We start from the raw sequence: 12,519 nt of genomic DNA on the forward strand, positions 1-12,519 counted from the left end.
GCAAAACAGACCAGCAAAAGAATGACCTTTCCTACCCAACAGCTACCGTTTTCCCAATCCCATCGTTGAGCATCCCACTCATAAACTCTCAGTCCAAGAATCTGGAGTCCAGCTGCTCCTCCTCCTACGAATACCTTCTCCAGGAAGTATTAACAATCTATCCTCACTGACTAAATGACCACCAAGATACAGAATCTCCGGATCCAAGAAACAAAATAAATATTTGTGAATATAACTCTGACTCAGATGTGAAGGAATCACGAGCACAGGTCACAGGAGGCAAACATGAAACTGTTGTTTCAACCCCACCAGAACCAGAGGAAAGGCTGTCTTATCCTCTACACGGCCTTCTGAAGTCACCCTGACCTGCGGCAGGGTTATCCTACTCTGAAATGCTTGCATGCTTTTGTGCTCGACCCTGAATTTTTTTAGACGGGAATTTTCTCTATATATGAGGGTAGGTTCTCAATCAGTGTCACATCTTGGTTCATGTAGCAGAGAAACCCACCAGCTTGGTGTGGACATCAAAACAATTCAAACTAAAAATGTACTAATAGTCCCATTCTAATGATCTCCTGGTCTATTTTAAAAGCGCTCCCAGTGTTCTTTATGATTACAATTATGCCGTTTGTAGAATTTTAAAAAACTGTGTTCTTTTCTAGGATGTAGTTCCTGCAGAGGGTCATCAGAGGTTCACCTCAGAGTTGTGGGGAGGACCACTGGCATGGAGTAGGCTACCCCCTTTCACACCATGCTCTCTCACTAGCTTACAGTCCCTCACAACCCCAACCTAACATTATCAGTGCAACAAAAATGGTGAGCAATTTTGGAGCTTTTCAACCGTCCAGTTTTGAGCCAGATGCCAGCTAAGACTAAGAAAAAAAGACGTACATGGATCTATTTATCTGCAAGCCAATGCATTGGAATGGAGCAGAGTAGGGAGCTTGTGGCCTGGTGTAGAAGCTTCCACGTCAAGCTTAAAACCTTTTTCAACTGCAATTTTTGGTCTGCTCCTGACTTGAATAAAGAAATACTCAGAAATGTAATTTTAAGCCTAATTTTCTTTATATATGTCCTCCATAATGAGAAAAATGCTTCGGGAACATGTTAAAAACACTAAAAACATCATTTTCATTGGAGTTGCTCTTTAAGTTTTTTAAATAAATGACACTATGATGCTTTGAAGGGATGAAATCTCTTGTTGTGGACCTCCATTGGTGGATGAGAACATGTTGAGCTTAATTTCCCTGCAGTCATTTGGTCATCATACACCGCCCTTGCCCCCTCCAACCTCTACCAAGACGGTTTTCATTTGTTTAAAACTTCCTCATCGTAATGCAAACTTTTTGTGGAAAAAAAAACTATATTCCTCCTATGTTTTACTTGATTTCATCTCAAAGCATGGACCTAAAAGGCAGAATTAAGTGGCAATTTGGAAAAACTGCCAGACAAAGATGGGCCCACCTACCGACCACAGGAGAGGGTTAAACTAACAATGTAATGTTGGTAGACAAATTAGACAAAAACCTCTTTGACCCGATGATAGTCACACTCCATCACAACCCCAAATGCACACGGATAAAAGCTGATAAAGCTATGCTCCCTGGTGAGGTGGGGATGGTCTTAAAAAACGTCATCGCTCCATTATGAGATAAAAAAGATTAACATCTGGCGGTCCTCATCTACACAATTAATGAAGTCCACACATGATTCTCAGAAAGAAAGTTTTTCTAACTGTTTTGACTCCCGTTGGTCTTAAAATGCAGCTGTAGACTTTTACGGCACTGGTCAAAGATGGAGATCATTTAAAAAAAACTTGAATTGTGAGTAATTTCCCCTGTTCCTACTGCTTTCACACATGTCTTTAGCAACTTTATTATGATTAACTGTGTTTCTCAGATTTGCTCTCATCCAGCAGGTTTTCATGGTTTCTCTGCTCAAACACACCTGACATTAGTGACTTTAGCAATCAGGCCTCTTTAGACCTTGATGATGAAGGTCAGTTTGAACCAATTTGTCGCTCTGATCATTGGCCTGTTCAGCTCTACTTTTGCCGATGCACAGACGCCCTCACATTTGACTCAGAAGGTTTTCTACGGAGTTCTTCGATGAGTGCAAAGTACCCAGACTGTAGAAAAATCCAAACCAATACCACCCCCCATGAGCTGCAAAGTGCAATACTGGTGGGAGCTCCTGCCCCACAGAGTAAAGGCCTTGGTTCAAATCCCAGCTTTCTGTGTGCAGTTTGAATTTTCTATAAACCCTCCAGTTTCCTCCCACAGTTCAACAACTTTCCTATATTAGGGTATTTTTTTAGTCTCTTAGGTGTGTACAATCCTGCAACATACTGGAGACCTGTCCAGAGTGTTCCCGCCTTTGCCCAACAGTAGTCAGGATAGGATCTGGCAATCCCTCAAAGGGATTTAGCGGGTTCTGACGATGGATGGATGGATTCCTCCCCCACCATTGGGGTTTAGAACTGCTGTGGGACGTCTTTTCCGACATTTGTCTTTTGTCTCGTTGTCGTCATCCATGTGATGGACGTTTATTACTGTTGTCTTTTGGGGAATTCAGATGCAAACAAAAGCCCTCCTCCTAACACCCCCATTCTCTGTGGCTGTTTTTCTGGTTGTTCTGTAAGTTTTTTTATTCTCTTTTGGAAAGAATCATAAAACTGGAATATGCCATTGCTCCATCAAGGTACATTTTAACATCAATTCAAAATCTCTGTGGACACGTTTCTATATGTGAGTGCCAAATGATGCATTCAGGAACTGTGTGTATACACAACAGCCAGAAGGATGGAAGTAGAGAACCTCCTCTTCTGACAATTATCTTGTATTCATTCTAGACAGACAGACTATGCTTCTCTAAGATTATGGTCTTCTCGAGTTAACGCTCTTCTTATTGGTTCAGATCAGCGTGTGCATCTCAGGCACATTTCAACATATGTGCTTTTACCTACAGTATTTACCAAAAAAAACTGGAATCTAACCAACAACATCCCACAGTTTTAGGTATTTTACAAGAAGGAAAAATATTTTCTAACAGTTTTTCTTTTGTTCAAGATTATTCTATCAATATTAGTGGATTTCTAGTGACCTAAAACCCTTTTAAAATATCTTAAAGAAAATATTTCCACTAAGATAAAAATCTTTACCTACCTGGAGTCAGTCTGATGTGACAAGTTGGGAGTTTTTTTTCTAAAAGATGTCCTGCATCAGCCTATCCATAAACTAACTACTTAATAAGCATTGTGGATTTTTTCCACAGCAGTTCAGTTATCAGTTTTAGCATCTTTCCTTCCAGAAGAAAACCCTCAGTTTTCCTAAAAAAATGCCCCTTAAAAGCATTGACAACAGTACAATACCGGTGATTACACAGTTCCTCTTTGCTGCTTTATCATTATTTTGTTACTTTATCAGATCTTCAAAAGGAAATTCTCTATAATTTGCAGTCAGGGTTGACTTAAATGTCACTGAATTGAATTAAAGATCAGGACAGAGCTGATACAAGATGCAATTAGTTTGGGAAGTTTCCAAGAGAAAAAAAGAACACATATTTCCTCTAAAAAGGCAATAACAGAATGTTTGCATTCCTAAAGTGGACAAAGCTTAATTATTTTATCAACTTTTTTTTCTGAGCCAACAAAACTAAAATGTTGTTTGGTTAATTACTAGAGGTTTAACGATTTGTGTTAGCAACGATTCGATTCGTATCTAAATGCATGGTTGCCAATCCATATTATAGTCAATAGTTGTCATTTTTCCTTCTACAGCTTGTTGATTCGGCCCAATTCACTGACCTACAGTTGATCCGGAACATCTTTGCCCAAAAATTCAGTATGACTCTGAGATAAATGCCTGGGAATTTTCCAAGATTGATTTATCTAATTTTAAAAGGATTTTATAATAATATGGGTCGATTTGATTCTGCCTCAGAGAGATCGATCTGGTTAGATCAAATAGATCCAACCAATCAGTTAATTGATTTAAAGATGAATCCTTACACCCCTATTAATCACAGCATGGTGTTGGAGGATTATGATTAGGGCAGTAATTAACCCCTTGACCTGAATTTATATCAGGTTATGAAAAAAGACACTTATGTGTTTGCTTTCAAGTATGTGCTAAATTAAAGTAATGTTGGAGCAGAAGTGGTTGATGCATATTTGCAAGGCATAAAGGGGTTGAGTTAGGCATGAACCCTGGGATGCATGAAAAACAGAATAAAAAATATTCCAAAGAGTCATGAGATGCAGTAAATGGCAGCTCTTTAGAGGAGAGAGTCTTAAAACATTAGGACTAACTGATAAAGTTAACCTGTTCATTCCATGTCCCACTTTTTTTTATTTCCATATTTAATTACCTGTTAAGGCTCGTCTATAGATAAAAGTTGGAAAGGAACATTCACAGTAAAAACTGATGCTGACAAGATTAGATATGTTGACTGAATCTTTGCCTTTCAGTAAACTTTAAAGTCGTGGATGAACTGACTTTGTTTCCGGTCTTATGAATGATGGATACACAGATGTTCTCAAACTCTGCCTCCTCTCATCCAATGTTTTGCCCCACGTGAACACATTGTGAAATATGTTAAATCTGATACTGTTGTTTCTCATCTGATGTTTTCTGATTCGACGTAAGCTGTAGGAGGCTTTCCTTTCCCAACACGAAACACACACACACACAAAACACGCGCGCACACGCACTGACATTTCAGCAGCCACGGACACACAAGCCCCACCCGCTCCCTGCACTAATTCCAACAGAGTTTGGGGAAATTAAACTGAACTTAAATCTGAGCAGCTTGACAGAAAAAAGCATGACCAGAATTACGAAAACAAACTATATTTAAGTACAAAAAGCACAACACCATTTACAGCTGGGGTCACTTAGTCTGAGGGAGATGGTCAGCTTGTTGTTGCGTTGAACGTTTGATTCGGTACTCATGTCCTTTTCTAGAATAAACTCTAATAAAATCACGTTCAGCCACTCACCTCAGCTTTTGTTAGGTATAAGTTCGCGTGGAGAGCCGCCAGCGTTAACAGAGAGGCGCACGGTAGCAGCATTTCGGCGGTCCGCCGCGGCAGCTCCGTGCGTAAAGATGTGCCGAGCGCCTGCAAACAGCCACCTGTTGACCGCTCCTCGTTCTTATCTTCAGGTAACTCGGTTCTTATCGGCGGAGCGCGCGCAGCACGTTTGGTTGCATCTTTGTCGGAGACGATGTGACGCTCTTGTCAATGCAACTTGGTCTTGTTTGAGCTGCACCACACCCCCTCCCAAAACGACCACCCTCGCTAATGCAAACGGTCACAACGCTGCTGTTTGTAACATTTTGAATTTTCTGGGTAACGCGAGGGACTTCTCTGCAGCATTTTGTGATTTGAGGGTGGATTTGGAGCCGCAGGTGAAAGCAGAGCGGAGAGCGCATCTTCCCCGTGACTCTCCTCACTTCTACGCCGTGCGCCAGACTGGGGCGACTGTTGTGTAAGTTCTTAAGTTGAGCGTTTTCTCGGTGTCTGACGTTACATGAAGTGAAACTGGTTTAATAAGAATCTCAGCTACTGTGGATTAAAGTGGATTATTATTTCTTTATGACTGTAAAAGCGAGAGGAACCTTTAAGACGCAGACGGGTCTGTTTCGGAACTTGTGATTTATTGTGCCGCAGGTTCGGCAGTCATGCTGTAGCAGCCTGACAGAGAAGAGGTGTGGGACTTGAGTTTTGGGTCCGCGTGGGTGAGAACATGCGCCACTGTGGACAGAGAAATCTTTGGTAAGCGCGCGCAGAATCCCGATTTTCCCCACATTTTCCTCAAATACTGGCATTTTACGCAGCATTTCTCATCAACAGGTTGCCGCTGCTCTGCGTCTACATCGTCATCCTCACTTCAGGAGTGCAGGCAGTAAGTCATGTTTCTATGTAGTATTGATTTTTTTTCTTTGTTTGCTTAAAAACGTCCCTTTGCTGACAATTACAGCTGAAAAACAATGTTTCTGGAATGGGGATGAACTGTCTGGAGATTCTAGGCTCAAACAGTCAGTGTGTGCTAACCAGTGGGTGTGCCTGATTTGGGGAGTTCCTCCAGGGGGAGGGTTCCTGGCGTTGCATGCTGGTACTGAAACCATCCAGCCACTAAAGTCAAAACAGTGATAAAGTGATTCATGTTGCAATTTTATGTGCGGGCATTGGGACATTTGTTGGGTTTTTATTTTGCAACACAAACAAACAGGCCTGGAATGCTATAAAGTCTGCTTATACTCCAGTTTGACCAGACATTTGGGGACGGGGTCAGACCTTCTCAGGCAGAATGAGAAGTTATTGAGATCTGAGGGAATGAACACGACATGGTCCGTTTCATTTGTACAAAGACACTCTTCACATCTATATTATTTTTGCTGAATTGTGCTGCTCGGTTTAGATGATTGCTGAAAGAAACAATGGAGCATTATCACAGGTTGATTCCTTTTGAAAGTGTTCCCTGTGGTAATTTAATTATGATTATGGCATTTTTTTCATTCATCTTCTAAACCCGTTTTGTCCCTTTCGGGGTCATGGGCCATTGGCATTCTGTTTGAACCAGGGGCCTAACCACAGTGCCATCGTGCAGCATTTTTAGCCAAAAATATTTTTTAAAAAGGGTCATTTTCTAGGACAAAGTTTCTGCAGAGTGGAAAGAGTTCATTAGAAGTGCTCCTCTAAATCTGTGTGTTTTCAACATCACAAGTAAGTTCTTTTTAAAATGGCATTTTTTTATTCTGCTCCTGATTTACAATAATTTGAATAAAGAAATACTCAGAAATACAATTTTATCTTAATTTTCTTTTTGTACATCCTCCGTGACCAAAAACAGCTTCTTTCCAAATATTGCAATCCTTTCATGTGATCTTTGATGAGCCTAGGCGTTCTGTGTAATGTTCTTCACTTCCTCTGATCAATGCATGTCTTCCTGACACATGCAAGTCAGAAACAGGTCTTCTCTAAAGGATGGTTATTTCTAGGTTCCACCCAGCAACCATCACAGCTGGCACACCTCAGTCAGACTGTCCTCCACCCAGACCCAGATTGAACTGCCTTTCATTAGAGAACCGTAGTTTTATAATCTACAGCTGCTCTCCTAGCAGTCTACAACCTTGATATTTCATGCAAGCCAGCGTACAGGTTGGCAATTTATTTTCCTGCCGATTTCCATTATCCACTTAGAAGGTCATTTTTTTGAGTTATTAGCAAAAACATGTTTTGTTGGCAGCCCTATTTGGAAGCCATTGTGAATAATGGAAGTACCAAGCAAGATCCAAGGTGGGTCTTGCCCTTATATGAAAGAAGACTAATTTGACTACATTTGTGCCAATTATCATGCTTCTGTCCAGAAGTGAACGATTATTTCACCTATCTGCCTGACCTGTTGTGACTAAGGCTTTATGCATCATCTTCTTGCGCAGTAAAGAAACCTGTGCTTTTCATTTCTCCTCCCCATTTCTGTAGCTGTTAACACTCCTTCTTTGCTTGTGATTATGTGGCATGCCCATGATTTTTGCTCATCTGGACATGCCAATTTGTGCAGGATGTCATATGCTACCGGCTCTCTGGGATGTTTAATATCATACTCAAGACTAGCAGATGAAACGCTATTTTCTCTCGGAAGATAAAAAGGTCCCGTTGTCTGTTGCTCTTATCGGATTTGCTTAGGGCATAATCAAAAGCTTGTGACACAACTCCGCTCCTTTGTGCATTGGGCAGCCTCTCTCCAAGCCAGATACTGGGAAATGGCATTCTAAATTTAGTGTGGCACAGCCCATGTGCTCTTGGTAGACAAGTTAACTGTCAAATGGGGCAACATCTCACTCTAACTACATAAGTGACTTAAAATAGCATGAGTTTCTTGGTGTGACGTATCCCCCACTTGGCTTTGTAGATTGTGATGTCCATTTAGGAGCATGTTCTTCTGGAAGGCTGATGAGAGGAGGAGGAGGATGCAGCCTGAGCTGTTGTGAGTTCTAAATAATGAGGTGCTTCAAGGTCTTTGCTTAAGTGACACAACATGCCACTCGTGATTTCCATTTGGCACAATTTTTCAGACTGAGCTGCTTCTTAAAGACCCACTCCAATGAAAATTGTACTTTGGGTGTTTTTAGCATGTTCTTGTAGCATTTTTCGCATAATGGAGGCATGATGGGAAATGAGCGCAGGCTTACTCCACATCAAGTCCACAACTCAGAGGGGAATTACTGATGAACTACTACCACTCTGCAGAAACCATGTCTTAGAAAATGACACAGATGTTCTGATTTTGGCTAAAAACTGCATAATCATGAATAAAAGCCCACTGTGAACGATTTTAAAATAGATCAAAAGATGATTGGAGTGGGACTTTAAAACATACGTTCCTGTTCATTATCTGATGTGGCTGGACTCTTGGGAATGCTTCATTTCTGTGAACCAAGTTGATGCTGAACGGATGATCTTCATGTGAACATTTGGAACTCCTCCTTTAACCTAAATGTGGAAGAAGTTTTGATTAGAGATTTTCTTAACTCTATGCCTCAGTGCAACAAATTGGGTTTATCTGTTGCTTTATAAAGCATTGTTAGCCAGAATAGAGCAAGAAATCGCCCCTAAAGATGTAATTGAAAGTCGTGTGTTATGGATTGTTGGGAAGGATTTTGATTTCAGTTAGGAGATAAGATTGCAGCATTTTTCGCTTAAAAGTTATTTACGATGTGGATCTTTATTGATAACTCGAGGAACAGAGACAGAAATAGTTAAGCGAGTCTGCAAGATAAGTTCTGTCGCTCACAGCATGTGGTGTCTTTGGAAGTGACATTGTTCACACGACTTACCGGCCCTGCAAACTCATCTAGAAGTTAATGACTTTGACAGATAAAAAAAAAATAAGATGGATTCAATGCTATTAAATTGGAAATGGAACTGATCAAAGTTCCTGGATAAATCCTGTGGACATTGTTAATCTGATGGTGTTGGAGTCCGGCCCTTCTCAACTCTTCTACCCTCCTGTCCTGTTTGTGACCTCTGCCTTCTTGTCATGCTTTCTCCCCTGCTGGGGTGGGGGGAGACCTTTGCTTCTGCCCCCAACTGGCTGCCTAGAAGGATCAGCAGGTGGGTTGCCTGGGATGCATTGTCAGACGCCAGGCTTTGGGGCAATAATGGGGGTTGGAAGGACTCTTTGATGGTAGTTGCCTTCTTATCAGCTGTGGAGCTAGATTTTGAGTGTCTAGAGTTCCAGTTTGGCTCATGTAGTTCATTGGTAACCAGTCTTTCTATCATCTTTCACTCAGCCCCCCATCTCCTTTCTCTGGGGTTGTGGGTGCCGCATCTGTTTTTGGATTCAATGAAGGGTTGTGGGGTGTACAGTACTTTTAAACACACACATGAACACTTTCCAAACCTTTTTTAGAATCGAAATATGACATACACATTTCTCAATGGAGTCTTACCGAATTGTAAAGTTAATTGATGAAGCAGTTTGGCAGTGATATCCAGTACGAATTAGCTAATCTATTGAATAAAAACCATTAAATGAGTTTTGTTGTTGTTTTCCACATCTATAACACAGAAGGCCTCTATGTGTCTTCAGGTAATGTCATAAGTCTAAGAACTAGCAGGAATAGCTGTAGTCAATTCTTTGATGTTGCCATAACGTGACTGCCTTTCGTCACCTTGTAGCTGAATAAAGTTCAGTTTAATCTAATTACAACCAATCACATACTATGGGGCAACAATATTTTTTCCCAGCCACAGAGTCTGCAAGTTGTTCCTTTTAAAAAGATGAGAAATCTGTAATGATCATTGTAGATACGCTTCAACTGTGAAAGACAGAATGTAGGGGGGAAAGAAAATCCAAGAAATCACATTGTATGATTTTTTTAAAGAGATTTTTCCCTCAAAGATTCAAAGTGAATTGATATCCAGAGACTGACCAGGTCACTCCAGAACCTTGAAATGATTTTTATAGAGCCACGCCTTAGTTGTGTTTGGAATCATCGTCATGCTGGTGGATCCAACCATGTTCCTTGTCTTATTCTCTCACTGATGGGAGGAGTTTTTTTGTCCCAATATTGCGCCATAAATGGCCCCATTCATCCTGTTCCTTTTGCATAAAAATAGCCTAATCATGATGTGTCCACCCCCTTCTTCACAGTGGATGTTCTTGGGATGCAAAGATTTCCATTTTGGTCTCATTTGACCACATTACATTCTCCCATTCCTCTGCATCTGCTGGCCCAAGCAATGGGACCTCTGGTGCTCTGCAGGATTAATATCCATGATAAAATTGTGCATTACTAAAGTAACTTATTTTACCTTGGTCCCAGCTCTCTTCAGGTCATCGACCAGTACCCCTGTGTAGTTCTGGGCAATTTACTCACAGTTCTTCATGTCATTTGTACCCCACCAGGTGAGATCTTGTACGGAGAAACACTTTTAGGAGGATTGTAGGGGTCTTGTATTTCTTTTATTTAAAAAAAAAAGCTCCAACGGTTGATATCTTCTCACCAGGCTGCTGTCTTACAGTTGATTTGTTCATTTCGGCCTTACTCAGGTGTAAAATCTCATCCCTGGTGTCCTTTGACAGCTCCTTGGTCTTTGGTGGAGAAGTTGCAGTCTGACTGTTTAAGGGTGTGGACAGTTGTCTTTTGTACAGTTAACCAGTTCAAACAGATAACTTTAATACAGGTAACAGGTGGAGGATAGAAGAGCTCCTCTAAGTAGTAACATGTTTGTAAGAGGCAGAATTTCTGGTTGTTTTGTGGTGATAAATCCTTTTTTCTGCAGCACTATACATAGAAATTCTTTTAAAAAATCAAACACTTTGATTTCCTGGATTTTTTCAATATTTTGCTGTCAAAGTTGAAGTGCACCTATGAGGAACATTACAGACCTCTCATCTTTGTAAAGGAACAACTCGCAGAATCTGTGACAAAATTACTTTTTTGCCCCACAGTAAACGATCTAGTTCTTTTTCTCCTTTAAAAACACTTCCCTCAACCATTTACACACATTTACACACCAATTACTGAAAAAATATTTTATGTTCTTTGCACATTAGGTGACTTTTTCACAGTTCATGTTAAAATAGCAAAACTACGTAAATGTGTCGTGCAAAATGTTGCATATTTTTCTAACAGTGCTCCCTTAGTCTCAACAATCTGTAAACCTTCAGATGCATTTTACAGCTGTGCCTTTCTGCTTTTGCATGGTCTGGAGATGTGTTTGGACAGCTTTGTTCGTGTATATTTGTTTAAATCAAACTAAACATCAACTCAGAGCTGGTTTGTCTTTGGTGGATCTTTGGGATTGTTTCTGTTACTCTGCAAACACGAAACCTTTCCAGTCCAGTGGGAGAGTCGAACCATTTTAAGCTCAAGACAGAAAAAAAACATGATTAGATGGATGCACGTCACACAAGAATCGTTGCATCAGAAAAAGAATCACACACACCAACTGTACACACGAAATGTGATTTATCAGGATCTGTTGGTAGAGGAAGGAAGGCTGTTCAGCCACTAATGGCAACAGGATGCTCAGTATGGGTCACTTTAAGAGGTTTTGTTTATCGTGTGCTTGAGAATAAAGTTCTAAGGTCTGAGCATGATGAAGTTTGGGGGCGATACTTGCAGAGGCTGTGTGATTTGTGGAAATTTGGTCTGTGACCGTGGAGGAGACATTTTTGGCCACAGACTGGTACTTGGAAGGCCAACGGTAACATCTGCTGTAGCAATTACCTTCTCAGTTATGAGAATGATTGTGATGGATTTTGTTTCTGCATGCGCCTTTTTGATCGCTCAACCTAATTTCTATTCACTGTCTTTTTAAATTCAGTAAAAAAAAACTTTTAGAAAACAACAAGAAAAACATGCTGGTCTCTCATAAACAACTCGTGTGCATGTGATGGGAGTCACCAGACGGAGAGCGGACATGTGACTGACCTCAGGAATATGATTGCTTTATCAGGGAGGAAGGTGCATATCTGGGGCGAGGGGAAGATGTATGATCATGATAAGAGGAGAAAAATGGTCACTACATCCACTGCCAAAATAAAGGCTGTGACAATCGGGGGAAGAACCCATTGTGATGGAATGCAGGAAGTCACAGCCTCGGATGAGAAGGCTTCCCTGTTCTTTTTGTTCAGACATAAAGTTGAAAGGAGACACATTTTTCACTTAAGCGTTTGCCTCAAATCAGTGAGAGCTGCAATTTCAGCATTTTGAGTCTGTGTTGTCTGCTTGTTTACAACAAGTGTTGGTTCTTTGTTTTATCAAAAGTGGTCTTTTTGGGCGTGTAAAACGTGACTTTGTGTTGATTGTTTGATTAGTCTCTGTTGTTCTCTATTGTAAACGTGAGGAAAGGCTTGTGGGGTTTGGCAAGCAGCCATGCAAATCTTTCAGAAAGGAGAATGCACGTGCAGTGATGAAAACGAAGTAAGGCACAGTAGCAAGACTCCAAACGGTAGTTACGCTTTGTCTTGGCAAACCTTTTTAGTCACATTTTTGTTTGTCCCA

General features: G+C 40.8%; 2 protein-coding genes across 4 annotated transcripts in view; one reads left to right on the top strand and one right to left on the bottom strand.

The window, feature by feature from the left end:
• col4a1 (collagen, type IV, alpha 1) overlaps positions 1 to 12,519 on the bottom strand; it is a 64,621-nt gene that overhangs the window by 48,031 nt on the left and 4,071 nt on the right. Inside the window, 1 exon segment of one of the 2 annotated variants that reach the window (NM_001177472.1) lies at positions 5,000 to 5,231. The exons of the other annotated variant lie outside the window; for it this stretch is intronic. Within the exon segment in view, the coding sequence (NP_001170943.1) occupies positions 5,000 to 5,071 (72 nt within the window). The 5' untranslated portion in view covers positions 5,072 to 5,231. 2 annotated transcript variants of the gene reach the window in all.
• Positions 5,349 to 12,519, top strand: part of col4a2 (collagen, type IV, alpha 2) — an 81,997-nt gene continuing 74,826 nt past the window's right edge. For both annotated transcript variants that reach the window (XM_011489939.4, XM_011489940.4), the window contains exons 1-3: positions 5,349 to 5,489; positions 5,672 to 5,776; positions 5,855 to 5,906. In XM_011489939.4, the coding sequence (XP_011488241.1) occupies positions 5,748 to 5,776; positions 5,855 to 5,906 (81 nt within the window). In that variant the 5' untranslated portion in view covers positions 5,349 to 5,489; positions 5,672 to 5,747. The remainder of the gene's footprint in view (positions 5,490 to 5,671; positions 5,777 to 5,854; positions 5,907 to 12,519) is intronic.

This window comes from Oryzias latipes, chromosome 21 (genome assembly GCF_053564925.1).
Source record: "Oryzias latipes strain Hd-rR chromosome 21, Olatipes_Hd-rR_3.1".
NCBI lineage: Eukaryota > Metazoa > Chordata > Actinopteri > Beloniformes > Adrianichthyidae > Oryzias > Oryzias latipes.